The sequence below is a fragment of the Tachysurus vachellii genome, chromosome 9 (genome assembly GCF_030014155.1).
Source record: "Tachysurus vachellii isolate PV-2020 chromosome 9, HZAU_Pvac_v1, whole genome shotgun sequence".
NCBI classification, from domain to species: Eukaryota; Metazoa; Chordata; class Actinopteri; order Siluriformes; family Bagridae; genus Tachysurus; species Tachysurus vachellii.
This window is the reverse complement of record NC_083468.1, coordinates 14,346,841-14,369,387: the sequence shown is the minus strand read 5'-3', so window position 1 is coordinate 14,369,387 and position 22,547 is coordinate 14,346,841. Positions and strand designations below refer to the sequence as shown.

The window sequence follows — 22,547 nt, the reverse complement described above, 5'->3', positions numbered from 1 at the left end:
GACTGCCTGATTATTTTCACAGGCTTAGGCCAGTGGTCAGGGCCTTGTCTGGCACTAGCTGCGGAGTTTTTTTAACTCCAGTGAAGTGATGCTAATAGACTTTTTAGGAGGAGTCTAAAATGAATAGCAGATAAAAGCTGATCTCTGGATCATGAGGACTCTTTTGGACTCTGCTCTGGAAGTATTGGACTGGTCCCAAGCCACACTAACTTAAATAAGCAGTAAAATATGCTATTGAGCACAAGGCATATACAGTAGGTGTTCTTACCTGGGGCATGTGGTGTCTGTGAAAGGGATTGATTAATAATTGCCATATTGTACTGTGAAGACGAATGAATGTTTTACTGTTTCAGTTTGGTGAGAATGCAGCACCAACACGGTAACACTTTAGCTGTAAAGAACGTTTGCTTTCTCAATCATATTCTTTATGCCCACCTAAGGTTTATAAAATATCAACTCTTTACCAACCTGCAGAAATAAGAGATTTACGGCTACATCAGTGAACACTTTATCAACAACATCGCTGTTACAGAAGGTGGAGGTTGTTATTATCCTTCTTTCTTCTTCAGTTGTGTTAGATACTGCAGAAAGTCTTTAAAGTCCTACATGTTATATATATATATAGTGTTTGTGTGTGTGTATACTTTTGTGTTTACATACAAAATAAATGCTAGTAACATCACAGAATAAAGCAGAGGAAGTGTGTGGAGCAGGTTGGGTGTGTGTGTGTGGTGGGGGGTGGGGTATTTGAACATCTCCTGCCATGCTCTTCACAGCACTCCTCCATCTAACAGTCTGCTCTCAGCTTCTTCTAGGCTAGAGGAAGGGTGAGAGAAAGAGAGAGAGAAAGAGAGAGAAAGAGAGAGAGAGAGAGAGAGAGAGAGAGAGAGAGAGAGAAAGAAAAAGAGAGAAAGAGAGAGGCTGGAGTGTGTGGGCGAGTCTGATCTGCAATTAACGCTGGCTGTCAGAAGAGAGAAGGCTGGCGTTTACACCGTCGCTTCTGAATCACTGAGTGCAACACTTTCCTCTACCCCCTCCACCCCCCTCCCCCCTCCCCCAGGAAATTTTCTTTCCAAAGGAGGAGGAACCAGCAGGAAGCGAAGTGCTGCACAGGAAGGAAGAGTGCAAGATTTGAGCTGGACTTTGTGGCCTGAACGAAGTTTGCCTGCGCCTTGATCATCGGGTGAGTCCATTTATTTTCACTTCTCATTCGTATTGTGTGGCTATTTTGAGAAAGCACACTAAAAAGTTTTTTTACTGCTCCCTCTGTGCTTTGAATGCATGATTTTAATGATGATGCATGATGGATAGCACAGCTGTGAAGTGTGCAGACTGAATCTTCTGTCTGTATTTCAAAACTGTAATGATTTCAAACATGTCGCTGAATACAGTAGCCCTGTGTTTCAGCTTTGCAAGAATATTGCAGTACTTGTGTTGGTCATATTGTGAGTACAGCACTCAGATCTTAGGTGTGTAACTGGCACCAACCTAAAATATCATTAGCACGTTGTTGTTAAGGATGCTGCATATGACGAATATTTTGGCAAAAACAAAACGATTTTAAAGCACTTGTCCTAAGCAGTCTACTGAATGCATCTTTGTATCATCGCTCGCTCATACCACCCCTTTTTCACAGAATTAAGTGCGAAGGCACTTTGACAAATGTGCTTCAAATATTTCCCAGATCAGCTGAAAGGAATGTGCCATACTTTTGGCACACTTATTTTTTTAACATCTCTCTCTCTCTCTCTCTCTCTCTCTCTCTCTCTCTTTTTTTACACACACACACACACACATACATTTTTGATCTTGCGCATGCTCATGACCAACGTGATTCATTGTTTACTGGAGCATCACCATTGAGCTGGAGATTCCAGCATTCTCCCGTGAGACCTGGAGGCAGGATGCAGAATCTTGAACCCAGCAGATAATGTTTTAGTCATAGTTTTACTTCTGTGGGCAACACGGAGACGCCTCACTGAGGGTCTTTTATTAAATGACAAAATGGCCTCAATGAAGCTGAGAAGGCCAGCACTATGAACTTGTAGTGCTCTAGTGAATTTTTTTTGGGCGATTTAGCCACTAGAGACTTTTCATTATCTGTGGGCTCTGGGTCAGTGAGCAAAGCCAGTGGAATTCACAGTGTCCCTGCGGGGTCAGTCCGGCAATCGGCCACGAGGAGTGGCTTCAAAACGAGAAACCTCTGGCTGCTCCTTATCCTGCTGCATGTTTGATAATAAAAAGGTTACCTCAGGATACAAGAAACATGCTAAGCAAACAAAAAGATGACTTAAGACCTGTAGGAAAATATTAGCTACTCGTCACTTTTCCCTCACCTCAGTGCTTCACACAAACCTAGGCTTGTTATAGTCTGTAAATAGGCTTTACTGTGACTTGCCAAATAAAACCATCTATCAGGGTGTTTGGCTCCAGAGTTGAACTTTATTTGGTAGCTCCTTAATGTGTAGCACTGATGATTCCCAAACCCTTGCGATTAGCAAACAACTTTGGCATGGGCCACATGTGATTTATAAATACTGCACACTTTCAGAAATGTGGGTTAAGTTTCAAAAGTGAATATTCATCAATTCATTTTTAAACACGTATCCAATGATTATACATTTTCTTGTGGGGAATCCGGAGGCCGCAAAGTTATAATTAAACAGGAACATCTGAGAGGGACTTACAGTGAGAAATTATCTGGCTAGACCCGTGTCAGCTGAATATATTTTTGTTGATCCATTTTCGTATGAAAAGCCTTTTGGATAGTCACACATTGATAGTCATCTGCCTTCTCAAGACCTTAATTTAGAAACGCATGCTGGAACAAGTAAAGCATGATGGCTTAATTAACAGACGAACAAATAAACCTAAGAACTGAAATTTTAGGTTAATGTGTCATGTTATGTTTTATATCAAGCCAAAGGAATTTGTGGTATGTGAGCACTTTTCTTTTTGGCTAATTTATTTTATTTTATTTAACATTAATGAATGCTGGAGGGTTGATAGAGGGTTTTTGAGAAGACTTGTGTGGTGACAATCATAAAATGTTCATAAAAGCAGTTTTATTTTCTTTTTATTTGATATAAGAACAACACATATCTATACTTATATCAAATGTACAACCTATTTATGTAAATCTTTCAATTTAATTTCTAGAATTGACCCGATAGAACCGACACTGTGTACTCTTTCAGCCAGGCAGGCTAAAGTTTTCCTGACTTACTTGCTGCCTTTCACACATACATGTTAACCCAATTTGACCTGTGAAACGCCACGGCTCTGTCACACGCACTCAAAAGAATGAACACAAATCCCCATGTAAGACTATCACAGGAGCAGCTAACGCTTATATACACACACACTGCTAAGAGCGCGGGTGGTGCATTTAGCTGAAAGAATGAGTCTCCCCTGACCTTTCGACTGCCCTTGCTCTTGACCTGCGCTTGTAAGCCATCTCATACAGCTCAATCAGCACATGCACTGCTGAGCGGAGAAGAGCAGCTTAGGGATCAATGTGCTTTCTCTCCTGTCCTGTCCGCTTTACCCTTCGTCCTGCAGGCATGAAGGAAGCGTCCTCACTAGGTGAATGGGTTATACACCGATAATCAGCTGTACAGCATGCAGGGATTATTACAAAGTACATTCTTTACACTTCAACATACTTTAGCAAGCAAGGGCTACATTTATACCCTCAAAGTAGATTCCACCCTCAGCAATAGTTTCAAGTTTTTCCGCAGCCCCGAGTTTGTAATTCCATTCAGTTACGTGAGAATTAAAAAAAAACCCAGCCTAAAATATGACTAAGGAATATGATTAATAATGTGAATTATATTTCAATTAGTTATTTCTTATTTCTCTATTTCTATTTCTATTATATATTTAGATAGCACAGTGTTCTATTAGCTGAAGTATGTAGTTGTTCCAACACATTTGTTTTCTTAAAAAGATTTTTTTAGCATTTTCGGGTGGTAAGGTGGAGCAGAATGTAACATTGCCAACTTAACAGCTCCAGGGTCCTCAGTTCAATCCTGAGTTCAGGATGTCCATGTTGCGTTTCTGTGTATGTTCTTCTCATGTCAGCGTGGATTTCCTCCCACTTCGGAAAAACGTGTAAGTGGATTTGTCACACTGAATCACGCCCGCGAGTGAGCGTGTGTGTTCATTGTTTTATCATCTTGCTCCTAGTCATCCTAGGACAGGATCCAGTTCACTGAGACTAATCCCAAAAAATTATAAAATGTAACACACGATTATCATGATATGATAATGTAATACAAGCACAAATCTTGTCCTCGCCCCATGGTTCATGCAGTGTGTTTATGTTTTGTAGCCGGATGTCAGAGTGTGTTCAAGAGGTGTGTTTAACCCCAGAGCCAGAACAGTGGTCCAAATCTACAGCTAATCCTCTTTGCACCCCACACTGATCCTCGTCTCGGCTTGCTTATGCTGTTGCTCATGGCGTGTTGAGAGGGGTGGCGGGGTGGGGGTTCACTGCCCCACCAAACTAAAATGAAAACACGGAGGAGCTAATTGGCCTTGTTCACCACTGGGTGACTCAGTAGAGATTACATCATTTTCCCCACTCTAGCACTTGCCTTTGGCCTGATCTGTGCAACTGATGCTGTCTCTACTGCTGTAAGCACTTTTAGCCGAGTTTCTGTTAACATAAGCATTAATGTTAATGTTAGTAGACACAATGGTTGTGTGTTAACATGCGCTGTGATTAGTTCTGTTTAGCTTTATTTTAAACCTCTGATTGGCATTTCTGATGGAGATCTGGTTGTTGGTAGTTCAAAAAGTGTTTACCAGTGAAATTTGGATTTATTGTGTTGATGAAGAGGCTAGAGCTGAGAGTCAGTGTCTGTCTTTGTTTCATATCTTCCCATGCTGTTTTCATAGTGAGTCCCAGGGGATCAACACTCAGCCCACTATCTTTAGAAGCCTCTCTATGTCCCTTTATTACTGCAGGCTTTGCAGGAATGGGTAGTAAATATAAAATGTGTCACTGAGGAATACAGTTGTTTACAATATATGGGAAAAAATGCCAAATTTCAATAAGTTTGAAGCATTTTTTTTTTTGCAAGCAACTAATTCTGAGTTTTCTTTTTCTCTACTTACTTTTGTGTCACGAGATTCAGATTGATTTATTAGGCTAAACCGAGGTTGGTTTAATGTATTGTTTTAATTCATTTATTATAACTTATATAATATTAATTGAATACACAGTATATTCTTGCATTTTTAGGCAGTGGTTAACAAAGGGAAAAAACTCAACTGTTCTGGGGTCATATCATACAATCAATCACAATAGTTGCATGGCAGGAAATGGGGCTTCTGAGGTGCTCCCAGGAGAGTCACACACACACACACACACACACACACACACACACACACACACACACACAGTGGCTGATGGCTCTGCACGATGCAGCCTGCACCTGTGTTCTGCAACCCCATGTCTCATTACCCCGCTCTGTGAGCTATGGTAGCTTCAAACCGCAGCTGTGTTTTGCGCTGCATGTCATGTGCATGTTCAGAATATCTGAGCTGGATTGTGTTTTGTCAAGTGTGCACTTCATGAGTGACATATTCCTAATGCCTGCTGCATGACTTCCATTGACACATGTTGAAATTAGTAGTTTAGCTTCTCCTACCAGCATATACTGTGCAACTAAATAAAGCCTTCTTTCCTTAGCTGTGTGTAGGTTTGTAGCGGGAATGCGAATTTGATCAGATCCTAGTAGTCACTCTGACCACGTCACTTTGACTTTCTTTAACAGCAGGTCGATGTCACACAGAGCAGAAAAAATGTTTGGCACTTTCAGAACAAAGACCAAGATGTTGACTGTTTGTAGGTGTGTCTTTTTTGTTTGACATCATATTCTATTAGAGACATGCACTTTTTGTTCGACTTCGAACTTGTTGCTGAACCTGAGTCTCAACAGCAAGATTCCATAAGACTGGTTTTAGCTCAAACTAACTCGTTTTGCTCAATTGATGCTTCCAGATTTTCACCTTCTGCAGAGCAAAGGAAAGACACTGGATGTGCGTGAGCGTAGCTGGCCAGTGGAGACGTGTTCATCACTAGCTAAGCTTGTGACTAGTGAAACTGTTGTATGGCCAAGACAGACAAACATCACATCAGCATAGTCATTTAACAAATTCTCTATGTTTTTTAACTCATGAACATAGAAAATGAAACACTGTTTAAGTTTGTTAACAATATCATCTTATTGTGTTCGTGTTTGTTGATGAAGATTAGCATTCAATTTAACAACTAACTGAACTTTTACATTTTGTTGTCTATCCAAGTTTAAATCCTTATATAGGTTAATACAAACCAATATAAGTTTTTTATAACTATGAGCACTTGCAGATGTGGCTGCAGCAACAATAGTAACTTTCTGATCTCACTTTAAACAAAAGCCTCTTTTTTTGGACACGAGCACCAATAAATTTTCAAAAACCTTCCAATAAACAATCTACTTTCACATGGCATGAGTCACTGTTTACCAACAGCCTTCTTGTTTGACGGACAGGTAAGATCATTGTTCAGTGCCAGGGCTCAGGGCTTACTGAAGTTCATTTTAGATGCCTCTCTGAAACAGTTTGGATGAAGCAGTCTGAAGCGTGATGAAGGATGTGATAGACTTGACCTGCTTGGCCTGCCTGAATATCCAGCAGAACTTCACTCTTTTGAGATCCCTTTGGTTGCCTGCTAAATGTTCTCATTTGCTTCATGCTTAGACTTCTAAATCTGCCAACACTGAAGAAATGTGTAATTAAAGCACTAATGCACGAGGAAGGTATTAAGGGAAGGAAGGTATTAAGGGAAGGTGGGCATGACAGTAGTACCTGGAAGGCACAAAGCTAAAACTGTCTTGCTGTCTTTCCTTAAGCTAAGACATGATGAGCTGACTCAGAGTCGTGCTGATACGCCTCTTGCATAGATACTATGTCACTTTTGACAGAGTTTTAATTTACTTGAATACATTTAATGATGTAATTCCTGTAATGTACACGTTGAGCGTTTTGTCATGGCCTCTGTGCTCCCATGATAGTTCTGTATGCATGTTGGACAAAAAATGGTGTCTGTAGCTTTACTGACAGATAGGGTTGCAAAATTCCGGGAATTTTCAAGACTGGAAAGTTTCCATGGGAATTAACGGGAATATATGGGAATTAACGGGAATATTTGGACATAAACAGGGAATTTAAAAAAATGCAGAACTGCTTATAACAAGGAACTTAAATGTAGTTAAAAAAATCTTAACAGCATAATTTTTTTAAAACAACAAGATTTAATGCAATTTAAGTTGAATTTGTACCCTGCATTCCTCGGTCAAACAGCACACTGCTTACTGGAGGGCCATTGAGGCCAAACCCCTGCATTTGCATTCCTACTTGCATTCTTCCATAACATGCACAGTAACACTTTATTTTAGGGTCATTTAACTAGTTTCTTATTAGCATGAATATTAATAGAATGTTGGCTATTTATTAGTACTTATTAAGCACATATTAATGCCTTATTCTGCATTACCTTATTCTACATTCTTAATTGTACCCAATACCTAAACTTAATAAATACCTTACTAACTCTTAATAAGCAGTAAATTAGGAGTGTTACCACATGCACAGATAATTTGATGACCCTCCCTCACACACTCACTCCCCCTGAAATAAAAAAATCCTCTATAAAATAATGTTTATTACAATTATTAAGTTTATTATGTTTATTACAAGCATAATAATGTTTATTATGCTTTTGTGTTACTCAATGAAATAATCAATTAAAGGTCTACTTACAATTAAATCAGTCAAGACGTCATTTTTAAAATTACCTTGTATTACCTTGCATGCATGTCTGCTTATGACCAAACAAAATGTTTATTTATGTTTGTATATGATATAGTTTATATAAATTTCCCTATATTTCCAAGTAATTCCCATAAATTCCTGTAAATTCCCATAAATTTCCATAAATTCCCGTAAAGTTTCCAATTTTGAATATTTCCAAAATTCCCAGATTAAGTTCCCGTGGAAAGTTTCCGGAAATTTACCGGACATTTACCGGAAACTTTCCGCCCCTTTGCAACCCTACTGACAGATGACAGATCCCTGTTCTTTGGGTCCACATTCATTTGAATCCTACACTGATTTTTATTTATGACTGACTGGTCCACCTAAAGCCAAAAAAATGTAATAATTTTAGTAGTTGTTCCAGTATGAAGTACTTTATGGATTCTGGCCTCAAAGAAGAAGGATTATTTTTTTGTCATGAAAAGGCAACCTGGTCCTATTAAGTTCCTGTACAGTGTAACCAGAGCATTGACTTTACTCCCATGGAACATAGCTCAGTACTTGAAAGGGTCAGCAATGGCCATTCGTCACCAGGCTGCCGGAGATACAGGCAGACGGATGAGAAGTCTCCCAGCCTGCTGCGGAACAGTTGACCTCTGCCATGTAAGGACAAGAAATGAAAGCCCGGACAAGACGGTATCAACTTCACTGGCATGACATCAGTCTCCCTACGGTCTCAACAGGCACTGGAGTTTCTGAGCCAAAGAAAACACGATACCATTCCCTTTAGGAAAAAAGTGCAATTACACAATCACAGTGTGCAGCAGACTTTGAAAATGAGAAATGCACTTGATGGATGTGTTTTATGACACGATGAAAGGCTTCCCATTTACCTAAAAATAGGCCAGTGTGGAAATGCAGCAGTGGATTTTGCCCAACCTATTTTTAATATAAATATTATCCATTAATCCGAGATAACCTAGATATCTAGACACTAAATGTTCCCAGTTATAGAGCTTCCCAGGAATTATCTCAAAATATCTTTTTAGCAATCATACAAGTTCTTCATCTTCACCCCCCCCACCCCCCCACCCCCGCTCTGTGCCTGATATCCTGATACAGGTGAAACAGTAGAACGTGGGCTACTGATATCTCAGCTGTTCTCTGGCCGGAATGTCTTGCCCACCAGGGCTTTATCCGTCTTCTTTTTCATGTTCGGCCATAAGCTGAGCTCCTCCCATTACTCCAACTGCCTGAATGAGCAAGTTGGGAGGATTGAAAAAAGCAGACATGTTACCAACCACAGCAGCTTAATCACAGCTACACTCTATCACAGAACATATGAGGGATCCTGTAGTCATAAAGGTGACTACACTTTTAAACAGCAGCATGTTGTCTTAGTAAAGGCCACAGTACTTCTGAAGTCTATTTGTGGGCTGAATTAAATAAAATGAAGTAATAATAATAATAATAATAATAATAATAATAATAATAAAATCATTTGAAAGGTAGATCATTATTTGTGTCACCTCGATTGTGTGAAAACAGTCATCTCACTTCCATGACGATTGGTTGGTAACTAGTAATCATGTAAAGTGTTACATGTGTTCATGCATCATGGATATGCTGCAAAACGTTTCTGAGAAGGATGGCAAACTGACAGAACCGAAAGAGGTGCTAGAAAGCAAGGGAGTTTTTTTTTTGCTTCTGAAATGTGTTGGCCAAGTGCGCAGCAAATTTAACCCTGTGCCATATGACGGCTTTGGATTTCCAATGGACATCAAAATACCAAAGATGAGCAGAGCAAATCTTCACATTGGGAGCAGCCTGGACGTTGTACGACTGAATGTACATTTTTTACACTCAAATCCATTTTCATTATATTCTTTTTGTTGTTTAAATGGCATAATGTAGTAAGACCCAGTGGCCCAGCTGACTCTTCCACTTGCCCCACTGCATGACTGGAACGTTACAGCTACGTTATAGAATCTGTTACTAAGTTTGGAACCTTACTACAAAGAGGAAAGGAACAAAATTACCTGCAGTCTTTGCTATTAATAGTCTTAACATACTTAAATGAAGTAAACAGCCTTTTAAGATCTGTAGATAACTGAAATGACTGGCTGTACTTTCTGTATTTTGTGATCCTGGCTTCAGAAAACCTCATTTTCATTTATTTGAACTGTAAAAGCAGGCTTTTGTTTTGTAGATTGGTAATATTTCACATTTATCCACTACATACAGTTAAATATCTTTATTTTCCTCTACCTTGTACATCGTCTTTGTAAAGCTGGTGAAAGGTTATTGTGCAAGTTCACAACCTTTCCCAGTTGGTGAGTCACAGGCTTCCATGCTGTCTGGATTGCATAAACCCTTTATATAATACAGCGTTGTGGAACACAGCCACCATGAAGAGGATTGAAATGTCTAAGGGGAAGAACATAACATCAAATATTTATTCTAAGGCATAAGAAAGTTTTCCCATGAAAAGCAGAAGTACTGACCCACCGACAAGACTGACGTAACTGCAAGGGAGAGAAACAAAAATAATGTCTTTTTGGTCTGTTTTAAACAGAGAATATTTCTGTTGTTCCCTGATGTAACCACTGTGTTTATTTTTTCACTACATTATCTCTTCCCACATGGAGATAGGGCATAATCTTAGAGATCTCTAGCACACATGGTTGTGTCACCTCTGTAGTTTAGTGAATTATTTGAGTGTATTAGAGAATACTGCAATAATGTGACGCATCTCTAATATCTCCACATGCTCCGTCCCCTCAGGAGGAAGATCTCGATTCATCTGCGCTGTTTATCATTTCTAAGTTAAGATCTGCGTAACATCAAAAGTTTGCCAAGCCACTTAACGTAACTCACAGGCTGTGTTTGGGGCAAAGTGGGGGGATGGGAGAGACAACAGGCACTCCTCCATGTGTTTATGGGATAAGTTATTGCTGGTGCTGCTACATTCAGTCTTTCAGCCTCTCTATCAATGCCTCTTTATCTCCTCCTGTCTGACTTGGCTAATGAAAAGCCTAAAGAATGAGCCGTGGACACATGCCATCAATTCAGACATGTACCAAAAGAATGCTTTTGTGTTCACTTTTAGCAGTCAAGTGCTGCAAATATGGCTGTGTAGACATGAAAGAGGAAAAACACTATTCCTTCATGTAAGGTCTTGATTTAGGGCATCTCAGTGGCCCTGCTTAACCAGGACTGTTTCACTTACCGACCAATTTATGAAAGATTGCAAAAAAGATTCTTAAAAACAACACATCAACCCTCATTATCTGCTTAGAAATACAGTTTGATCAAACTGGAGAAATAAACTTAAAATATTCCTCCAATGAGATCAAGACATTTGGCATTGACATAGGTTTAGGTTTTAGGAGCTAAAATTATTAGGAGTGTAGACACTATGATACTTGATGCAAATGACAAGACTTAATGAAATCTTGGGCTTCATGTGAAAAGACTGTTGGATTCTGCCTGCTGATATTTCAGGAATGGAATATCAATATTCTTCAGATTAACATCTTAAGTCATGTCTTCAACTCCATCTGTAGCAAACTGGAAGAATCAGTTTAGCTCATCAGAAATTCAGTTTCCATTCTTGGCCTAGCTTCAGAATTGGTTTCAAATATAAATGAGCTACATTTTATTTCAGGGAAAGACATTCAAAACATTTCTTAAAAATCAATGTTAAATTAGACCGTAGGTGCACAAAAATCTTACTTATTCACATTATTACTTTCAAGATGATGATGTGCACATTTGTATTATCTGGTGCTAAACAGTTGTGTCTAATTGCTAAACCTAAAACAATGGCAGATGTGACACATTTAGCATGAACAAAAATTCCACCAGGAGAAAGGCCTCTCCTGCATGAAATGGATCTAACCATACGCTGAGGGTCATCGCTTTATCCTTGAGAAACTGAGAATCCATTCATCGGCTCGGCTCCGAAACCTGACTGACGCAAATGGATCACTGGGAATAGGAGCGTCCCAGCAGTAATTATGTTACAACGCTTCTGCCGCACACGACCGTGAGGTGGGGGAGCAGTGATGGCACATCTCTTGTTCTACTGCAAGCTTCTTCTTCTTTTTTTTTTAATCGCATGTCCTTTTTTTATTGCCGTACACATAAAGACATATGCCTACACACACACCTACTACAATGTTACAGCAGGAGGTCAGACCCAGTTTTGACTTTGACATTTGCCTGCTCTGTGGAAGAACATGCAGTAAAGAAGTTGCATTTCATAAGTCAGTCCCATGTGTGGTGTCTAATCTCCACTGAGTAACAGAACCAGACGGTAAATATCCTGATTATGTCTATGGCCCTTCATAAAGCCCTTTTGAGACTCAGTGCTAATTTATCCTTCTGAAGTTTCTGCCCAAACAAAACAAAATGGCATGATGCTCAGATACTAAACAGGGTCCACTGAGGGCCGCAGTGCAACCCTCAACCCAGATCTGATGTCACTAATTGGGATTTTGTCCTAATAAGTTTGAGCTAGCTTATGGTTGACTGCGCAGGTCGTCTTGTGCAATAACGGAACTTAAAAAATGATGTCTCTCTACCAGAGACAGAATACAGTAAATGATTGCAGCAAGGGGATTTTCAAAGCCAGATGAAGTTTTCACTATGGCTTTTTCATCTCAGCCCTTGAGGCATCAGGACTAGTCAAAAGCACCTTGTGCAGTTCTCCTTCCCCAGCTCTTACCCTTGCTCACGTCCATAATTCATTGTAGAGATGCCGACACCATCATGACCTTGTTTCCTTTCATATTGTTGCCTTGGGTTTCTCAGTATGTCTTATAGTCGATCGTTTGGCTTGAGTATTTTTAAATGAGTGACTGTGATGGAATTCTGACTGATCTGCTTTTCATATTAAAGAAAGTATAGGAAAGAGTATCAGTGCCCCTAATAATAAATCAAGCCTGAATCAAACCAAGTTGCCTCATTAGGTTGGTGTGCAATTCATAGAACGCTGACCTCAACCCTACTGAACACCTTTGTGATGAGCTGGAACACCGACAGTGCATTACGCCTACTCTCCTCACCTCAGTGCCTGACCTCACTTACTGTATGCTCTTTATCACATGAGTCAAGGGGATCAATCATGGGGATGTTCAAGAAGCATGTGGGTGTGATGTTCAGGTGTCCACATACTTTTGGACATATATTGTACATACACCGGCTTCCGACAGGGAAGCAAACATTTTAACACTGTGACACAGTGAGCTTTATAGACTAAGTCTTATATTCTTATATACAAGATATAAGTCTTATATAAATGATTGAAAAATTTCATAAGTTCATACATTTTGGTCTAGGAAAATATTCTCCAGTTGCCATGGCTTTCAAATGGAATCTTTTTGTGAAGGTTTAGTGATTATGAAAGTACTTGACACTAACAAAGGCTAGATGTCTGATTTCGATTTATATGTTTTGAACATAAAAAATACTTCCACATCCGTCCACATTCAGTATTTATTTTGTTACAGGTATCTGCAATAAAATATTATTTACAAGCAAAGTTCACTGCAAAAATAAAGTTTGCTTAGTGGTTTGTTTTATGTGATCATCAGCTCTCAGGCTCTGTATACCAGGCAGCTGGGGGACTTGTCCATCTTGGGAGTTTTGAATGTGGTGATGGCATTTTGGAAGTGATAAGTGGCTTTCTGTCCTGCTGCGTAGCTGGTTGAGGACTTTTACTGGCAGGAGAGGCATTTGCCTGAACCAGAATTAATCCGGCCTGGGATTACAGCGTGTTTAGTGGAGAACTGGAGTTTAGTGGAGAACTGGAGTGAGCTGGCACTTGCTGGCAGAGATTAGCCACTTGCTGTTTGCACTTTCAATGGTGAAAGTCGGCAGGGCCGACTATACAACTATCGCTGCAACTAAACAAAATACTCACTTACACACACACACACACACACACACACACACACACACACACACACACACACTTGCTGTATTTCAGTTTGCCTGTAAACACTAGCACATGTGCATGCATACCTTTTGCCTACAATTCAGCATACACAAATTCACCCTGTTGGCAGGCCTGCGTGAGAGATCTGATTTCATGATAAAGAGATGATTGATGTGATAGCCTTGGCAAGCAACAAATCCAGCTTCCGTTTACCTCTGAAATACGCACAAACCACCACAATTCTTCACCACAGCTCAGTAAAGGTTTATGTTTACATTGCATTTACCTGGTTTAGGAAGTTTGCTGTCATTGTGGTGCTACAGTTTCTGAGAATAAAAAGCTCTAGATCTCAGACACACCTCTGTATTAACACCAGGGAAGGACACAAGCCCTGCTTCATGAAACCATTAGTTTAGAGGTTTTGAGATTTCCTCCTTAATAGACACACACACTCTGTGTGTGAGGAAATGCTGTCAGGACCTATTTCTGTCCGGTTTGGAGAAATGATACTGTGCTATTTTGAACCAAACCTCATCCTTCCCTGTTCCTTCAGCTACACCCACCACATATACGTGAAATCACAATTCATCCAAAGGAAGCAAAGATACCATGGGTCGCATCACACATGTAAGAATGAGGAAATTTTGCCTCATAATAGAATCTCTTGATTTCTATCTGCTAAATAAAGGTTTTATTGTTCTGTGATTTATTTCCAGAATGTCCACTTTGACCCCTATAAACAAAATACTGTTAACATTTTCTCACAGGTTTTTAAAGATCTGAAGTGCAATAATTCACACCTTGGTGTAGAGCTTTAGATATGATAGATGTCAAACACAAACCTAGACCTGTTTAACCCTAATGCATTGATACAAATGTACTTAAGAAAATCTGAAGAGAAGAAAAATGTTTTTTTTTTTTTTACTTATTTGTTAATCTTGTAAAATCTGGTTGAATGTGTTTCAAATCTACAAAAAAGCTACAGGGAGCTTTGTGAACATGTGTGAACATGTGTGAACAGTCCTAAATGCGGAAGATAGATGCGCCACTTTACATTGTTCCGCCTGAATTCACACTCTCTGTTTGAAGCCTCCGTCTCACTCATTTCTGCACACAGCCCATCCCCTCCATTTGGTAGATCTTATTAATTATATCTCATTAGTTGCCTTGGAAACAGGTGAGGGAATGAGAGAGAGAGGGTGAGGGAATGAGAGAGAGAAAGAGAGAGAGAGAGAGAGAGAGAGAGAGAGAGAGAGAGAGAGAGAGAGAGAGTTCATGAAGGGAGGAACAAGATGGAGCAAGAAAGATTAGAAAAGAGAGAAGTGGCTCCAGTAGGATCAGGCTAGTGTTAGATTAGCATCAGTAGCACTACCTGTGGGAACTGAGGCCTTGCTTCAGACCTACTGAAGAAGTTGTCAAGCACTAAACTCAAAAAGAGAGCTGCACTTTTGTTTCTCTTTGTAAAAATGTCAAGAAAAGACATTCTCCTCTCTTCAGACTACTTAATGGCTTTTTACTAATCATCTCCAAAGCTGCACTGATCGGTCACTTTAACACTTCCTTCATGTACTGTATTTGACCTGCTGATTCGTAGCTCAAAGTCATATCAAGCTGTTGAAGTGAGGAAAAACATGTAGAGTACAAACCGCCCAGCCCTATATCATGTTTCTTTTTTTTGTGTATCCCAGTTATTTCTCTACAAACTATGGACAGCTATAACAGATGTTTGAAAGGTTTGTCTACAGAAGCTACTATATTTTCGAAAACAGTCTTGATCAGATTACAGCTCTTGCTTTGCAAAGTTTCCAACACAATATTAAAATAGAAATTTCCATCACATATTTGATTGACATCAGCCTCTATATAGTGCCATGCAAGGATAGCTTTCCATTACAGAATTCCTTATGATAGTATGTAGTCATATGAGGATATCATCAGATCCTGTCTTTCACTCAGAACTGCATTCCTGTCTGCAGTATAGAGTTATCTCAGAAGCTGACTCAACTAACTCAAAAAGTACCTCTTTACTCTGCTGTTATTGCATGTCTATTCACAGTTATGTAAGCCAGGGCATGTATTTGCTGCTTATCAGCCAAGGCCAACATAAGGGAAGGTCTGCCTTTTTCCCATTTTTTTTTACGTCAAACAAGTGAAAGCATGGCAGAGAAAACACAGCCCAGGTTGTAAACACAGCAAAACATGGTTTAAGAATCCACCAGAGATGGGCTTGTGGTGTTGTTTAGTCTCTGACTCTACAGGCAGGAAGATAACAAGCGTAAGGATCAGAGCGGATGCTTGTCCCACAGGCGTGCTGCCATTTTGCTTTTTGTCTTTCTCTTTTCTCTTTCTGTCTTATGTACGACCGCCTGTTAGTGGTCATTGCTAGTGGTCTGAAAAACAGGAAGTGGGAAAGCAGGATGTAGGAGAGCGCTTTGCTCTACGCATGGCCTGTGATGTGGAACTCCACAGGAAGTGCCAGTGTCACGGTTGTGCACAAGATTCAGGCCGCAACCTACAAGTAGGAGAAATGAGGGATTGGGAGGCAAACTGTGCCTATTTTGTGTCCCCTGCTTTTATCCACTTTTACTTTTAAGAGAGAAGGTTGGTTATTTTCCTCCTCTGTAAAGCTTGGGTATACTGGCTCGTCGTACTGTATCAAGTCTGCCATTTTCACTACTGAGTAGTGGAATGACTGTGTCAAATGCTGGACACTCCTCATAGCTATGTAAGCTAGCCAGCTGTCTTATGGGACGACTGGGATGCATATCCACCTTTATCAGCCTTCCTAACCTCCCAGTCTTGTCACATTATGATAAGACATCCTAAGACATCTTTTAACTTGAAGCACCAGAAGGGATAAGAAAGTGTTATGTAAGATTATTATTATTATATTATTATTATTATTATTATTATTATTATTATTATTATTAGTAGTAGTAGTAGTAGTAGTAGTAGTGGTAGTAGTAGTTGTAGTATTGAATTAGAATCTATTATTAGCATCTTTTGGGTCTTTAATCAAAAGGTATTAGTAATGCTTCAAATAAAATGCATGTTTGCTTTACTTGCCCACTGAAAAGGGAGCGGTGCATAACATCAGGGTTTTTCTTCCATGTGCAGCCCATTACAAACCACTAAATCCTAAGGGCTGAAACGCAGTAAGGGGATTAGGGCAGCCTCGTGCAAAATAACAGTGAGGTGCCAGGGTCTTATATAAAGGTTTTGGCAGTTGAATACAGTATGGTCTGTGTGTGTACACGAGTCTGGTGTGTGTTTGTATGGTAATTATAGTGGTAGCAGAGTGTTTTATTGAGTGTGAAAGTCTTGACCCCTGAATCAGCCTCCCACTCCCCCATGTCCTACAAGGAAAATAAAGAGAGAGGGACAGAGAGAAAGCCACACACACACACACACACACACACACACACACACACACACACACACACACACACACACACACTTAGATGTGTGTGTTTTCACCTACTGTGTACTCAAAGTGATTTAAAAGAAACACATGTACACCTGCTCCTTTATGCATTTGTCCAGCCAATCATGTGGCAGAAGCACTCTTCAAAAAATCCTGCAGATTCAGGCCAAGAACTTCAGTTAATGTTCACAACAAACATCAGAACAAGAAAAATGCGATCTTGCTGACTTTAACCGTGGCATGGTTGTTGGTACCAGATGGTATTTCAGAATCTGCTGATCTCCCGGGAATTAATGCCTTGTCGATAAGATATATCAGAGGATAATAACCAGATTATTTTGAGCTGCCATGAAGGATGTGGAAACTCAAGTAAGCACATACAGTAACCGTGGTGAACAGAAAAGCATCTCAACATGTACAAAACATGCTGCACCCGTCATGGTTTTGTGCTGTTGTGGCTCAACCACCTCAAGGTTTGATGTTTTGTGCTTGAGATGCCTTTCAGCTCACCCCAGTTGTAAAAAGTGATTGTGAGTTACTGTACACTTCCTGGCAGCTTAAATAAATCTGGCCATTTGTCCCTGACCTCTCTTATCAACAAGGTGTTTCTAACCACAGAACTGTCTCTTACTTACTGTGTTTTTATTTGTTGCATCATTCTGTGTAAACTCCAGAGACTGGAGTGTGTGAATTTCCCCAGACATCAGCAGTTTCTGAAAAACTAGAACTATCTAGTGCTAACAATCAAGCTACTGTTAAAGTCACAGAAATCCTCATCTCAAATCCTCAAATTTTTGAGAAGGAACTAAACTCACTTATATATGTAATTGTGGTAAGGTCAGGTCAAGTTCAGAACAACATGTGGACATGAAAATATTCCATACACCATGTACACCCATTGATTTTCATTTCAAACACAGACAACGACTGCTTCAGAGACATGTTCCCAGAGTATTGATCAGTTCCTCTACAAACAGTTAGTAACACCTTACAGAAATTCTTGACTTGGTGGAGGATCATTGGGCAAGTGAAAGCTCCAGGAATCTTCAGAAGCCCAATTAACAAGGCTTAAATCACAGCTCACAAGAAGGACAAGCTGGTTATGAGCATCAAAACTCAAATTTCATTCTGCTAAACATTTGAGCTGTGAGATTTGCGTCTTTATTCTCACTCGATGTAGTGTTTAAATATCAGGTGACTGAGAGCTGTGCTAAGGTTAGAGTTATATAATGGTGTTGTGCTGCACTTTACTGTTTTTTTGCTCAGTTTATCCAACGTTTCCTGAATCTGGAAAGATTGTCTATCATCCATTCATTTAAATTAAAACCACTTGACTGAATGGTAAAAAAAAACATTCCAAGATCCAGATCACGTTTGTGATGCCCGACATTCATGATGCACAGGTTGCAAACTAATAGTACACACTAGAACAGAGACTTCACTACTTTATGCCACCATGAAATATACTGTATAAACATGTTGGTGGTACATTTAAACAAACATATCATAATGATTGAAAGTACATAGGAAGTAAAGTTTTTTTCTCAGGGTGGATGAATGCAGTAAAAAGATCATGATGACTGTTATATTAACAGCCTACTGAAACTGTCCAGCAGGCAAGCGTGAAAGAAATACTGATATATAAGCTCAGATATATAATCTGTTTGTCCTGATTTGGGCATTCGTGGCTGTGATCAATTCTTTCAGCCTTCTGTTTTAACTCACAGCTTTCGAATCACATTTGAAAAGTGACTGTATGTTTGGACAATACTGAATAATGTTAGCTTGCACTTCTAATGCAACTGAGTCTCTTGATAAATAGTAAGCAGTAGACACAGGAGCACTGATGTAGAAAGACATCTTGTGTAGTAAAAAATTTTGTTTTTAAGAGTGGTGTGTGTGCGTGTGTGTGTGTGAGTGTGTGTGTGTGAGAGAGAGTGTGTGTGCCTTAAAACTAACCACAGTACAGAAATCATTCATCTGATACTTCTTAAACAGGGAGGCAGAAGGTTTCTGGCTCAGCATTTGTAGTTTGTATTAAAAAGCTTTAATTCACATTCCGCCCACGAGAACTGATCTCCTATTATACTGTATAGATTTTTGAAAAATATAAAAACTGGAAAACATTATTACTCAATTATCATTTGAATCCATCTTTGCACAAGAGCTCAGGAACCTCTTACAAGCACTTGACTTGCTTGTACCACGTATACAGCGTTTGTGACAGCTTTGCTGCACTGCTAGACACATAAATAACGCAACACAGACACCACAGGTTTTCACTTGACAAGGTGTTGATTGCCTGAACAGCTCTTTCTGCATGTCTCACATGTGACTCACGTGTATTGTCATTAGTCAAATGTCTTAAACGAAAGGAATTTCATTTTTACTACACATTCAGTTGTCTCACACAGCAGAGAGAGCGGCCTTTCGGCTGAGGCTGAGGAAGTGTGTCGCTGGCACAGTGAGGGGGAACCGGAGAAAGCACAACACATTCATCAGCCTCTGTACATTATTGTATTTGCATGCTTCATCATTAGTGCCAGTGTTTGGTTTATATTAATCCTCCCTGTGCTCGTTGTAATATTTGATAATAGATTAGAGGTTTCAGGGCATGTTATTGCTCACAGCTCAGGCACTAGTTTATAGTTTGTTCAAGCAGATGTCCTTGCCTTGAACACGTTAGGACGAGTGGGTGTATGAAGCATGGCTCGAGTGAATCTGTCTGTAATGCAGAGAAATGGAAGGAGCCATAAGCCACTGGTGAATGGTCCATTTTATGAGATAGAAGCCACGAGACACCCTGAGTGAAAGCAGAGTGCAGGGCCAAATAGCTGCCATCTTGCTGCTCCATAATGCATTATCCAAACGCAGGCACACAAAGCGGAGCATGCCAGAGTTCCTTTCAGAAGGAACGCTCCCTTTATTCAGCACTGGCCACAGGACTGAAGCATGTCTGCTACCATTATACTGACAAAATGTCATGACACAATGCATCGTGCTTACAGACCTGCAGATGGCCATGACAGTGTCAAGTACAGGTTACAGTAGAGCTGTTAGCTGTGGTGCGGCATTTGGATGACTAAAGATATTCACGTACTTGATTCCTATTAGTTAAGTCTTTCTCATTCATATATTATCATATCTGGGATTTTTTTTTATATTCTGCTCATTTATTTCAGGCTTTAAGCTTTAAGTTGTTGGTTTAAAGAGGTTTCTGTAGATACCACTGAAAAGTCCTTAAGTAAAAAAATAGTCTTCTGTCTTCTGTACTTCATATCTAATATCCCAGAACAGAATTAAGAAGAATAAGATGCAGGGCCATGGTCCTCCTGTCTGGGCTGTGTAGGACATGGTGTACTGATAAATAACAGTGTTGCCCATTCACTTGGGCCATAGGGAAATTTCTCATTTGGCTCCAGTCTGGTAACAGTTTCCTACTGTGAATTCCCAGGGACGTGACCTCCTGCGAAACTTTTCAGCAGTGCTGAAGCTCACAAAGTGACTCATGGATACCCAGACACCATCTATGTTTTAACCTACTAATTATTGGTCCTCTGTGCCTCTGCTCCTTCTCAATCCTCCTGGTCATCACATTCTGCCAGAGCACAAGCACAAAGAGCAGGACGGCTGTGTTTCATGTCACCTCTCCATCTCAGGAGTAGAGTGAGTGTTCTCCAGCTTTCTCGGCTGCAACTCTCTGATCAGAGATGTGTTTACCTAGGCATTTTCTATTTGGACAGAGATGATGAATGCCTCCGTGGCGGGGTTCTTTGTGAGCAGGTTGGCTCTTGGAGCAAGGGCGAGAGAGGAGGGGCAGACGGCGGGCTCTCTGGGGGCAAAGCATGCTCTGAAGCACGGGCCCACAGTGCGAATTGCCTCATCCAGTGCCCTGAGGAATTAAGGCTAATATCAGCCCGAGAATGGGCGCACACTTAATCATCTTAGGAGTGAGAGCAGGCAGCAGGAGAGAGAGAATGAGGCTGTCTCTGGAGGCATGCATGTGTGTGCGTGTTTATCTCCTACAGCACGACTGTGGGAGACAAACCTGGACCAAGGGAAGGGAACTGGGTAAAAAGAAAAACTCGCACAGTGAACACATAACACAAGAAGGCAGTCTCGGGGTAGTATACATTTTGAAACCAGACAGACGTCTGATCTACTTTCTGGTGTCGTATTGATTACAAGTTCTCACTTCCCACTTAATCAAGTGCTAGTCCACCAGACAGCAGAAAGTATTGCATTCCAGTAGAGTTTTCATTTTTAGTTTTGCCCATCCACATATCAATATTAGATTTTAATAACAGACAGAGTGCATTTTTAAACACACTCTGCCAACAGTGAACTGTATGGCATGGCTGGAATGTGTGAGAGGAGGCTTATGAGTACGTTGTGTTGTGTTGTGTTGTGTTGTGTTGCTCTGTATTAGTGGCTTTGGGTTGAGCCCCAGCTGTTTTCTGAGATGCAGGTGTGGAGAAAAGATATTATCATGGGCCTCTTTCTCATATCCTCTTCACGAATGGCAGCCAATAGAACACAGAGCGCTCGCCTCCTTTCATCTGCCTTGCAGCACTTCCTATGAGTTCGAATGTCACTAACTCCTGCTCTTTCTCTCTCTCTCTCTCTCTCTCTCTCTCTCTCTCTCTCTCTCTCTCTCTCTCTCTCCCCCTCTCTTTGCAGATAGCGGTGCAAGTGCTTCAAGAGAAAGAGAAGGAGAGACAGAAAGAGAGGAAGATTGAGAGAGGAAGAGAGAGTGTACAATGTGCTAGTGGAGCAGAGGAAGACAAGAGCGGGTGTTTTTCTGATATTCTCTGGGTGCCAGAGAGACTGACTAGGACGCAAAGATGGGACGGAAGAAGATCCAGATCACCCGGATTATGGATGAGAGGAACCGCCAGGTATGACTATTTCAACTTTCACTTTTTTTGGTAGCACAAGATTGTTGATCCTTTACCTTAATGGTATTGACAAACAGTGACTCTAATAACTATTGCACAGAAAAGGAACTAGAATCTTTCCTGAAGATGCTGGAGTTTGAAAAATTAATAAAACCAACAATTGCAGTGATAACAGTAGGGTAGCGTGGTGATATATCAGCTAGCGCTGCTGTCTCATAGTCCACCGGTTCAATCGTGAGCTCATGTTACTGTCAGTGTGGAGTTTCTGTACACGTTCTCCACCATAGCTGTGCGCATTTTCTCTGGGATTTCTGGTTTCCTCCGATCTCTCAGCAACATGTCAGCAGGTAGATTAGCTGGTAGCTGGTAGTCAGCAGATTGGTAGTCTGTAGATTAGCTGTGCTAAATTGCTGATTGATGTGAAAAAATGTGTGCGTTTGTGGGTGTTTACGTTGCCCTGAAATGTATTGGTGTTCCA

At 40.4% G+C, this 22,547-nt stretch overlaps 1 protein-coding gene across 8 annotated transcripts in view; it reads left to right on the top strand.

Moving 5' to 3' along the window:
• The window catches only part of mef2aa (myocyte enhancer factor 2aa), an 81,280-nt gene that overhangs the window by 5,611 nt on the left and 53,122 nt on the right, over window positions 1-22,547 (top strand). For 7 of the 8 annotated variants that reach the window (XM_060877819.1, XM_060877818.1, XM_060877823.1 and 4 more), the window contains exons 2-3: window positions 1,061-1,183; window positions 21,852-22,069. In XM_060877819.1, coding sequence (XP_060733802.1) covers window positions 22,016-22,069 — 54 coding nt within the window. In that variant the 5' untranslated portion in view covers window positions 1,061-1,183; window positions 21,852-22,015. The remainder of the gene's footprint in view (window positions 1-1,060; window positions 1,184-21,851; window positions 22,070-22,547) is intronic. The other variant, XM_060877820.1, reaches the window with a different exon arrangement.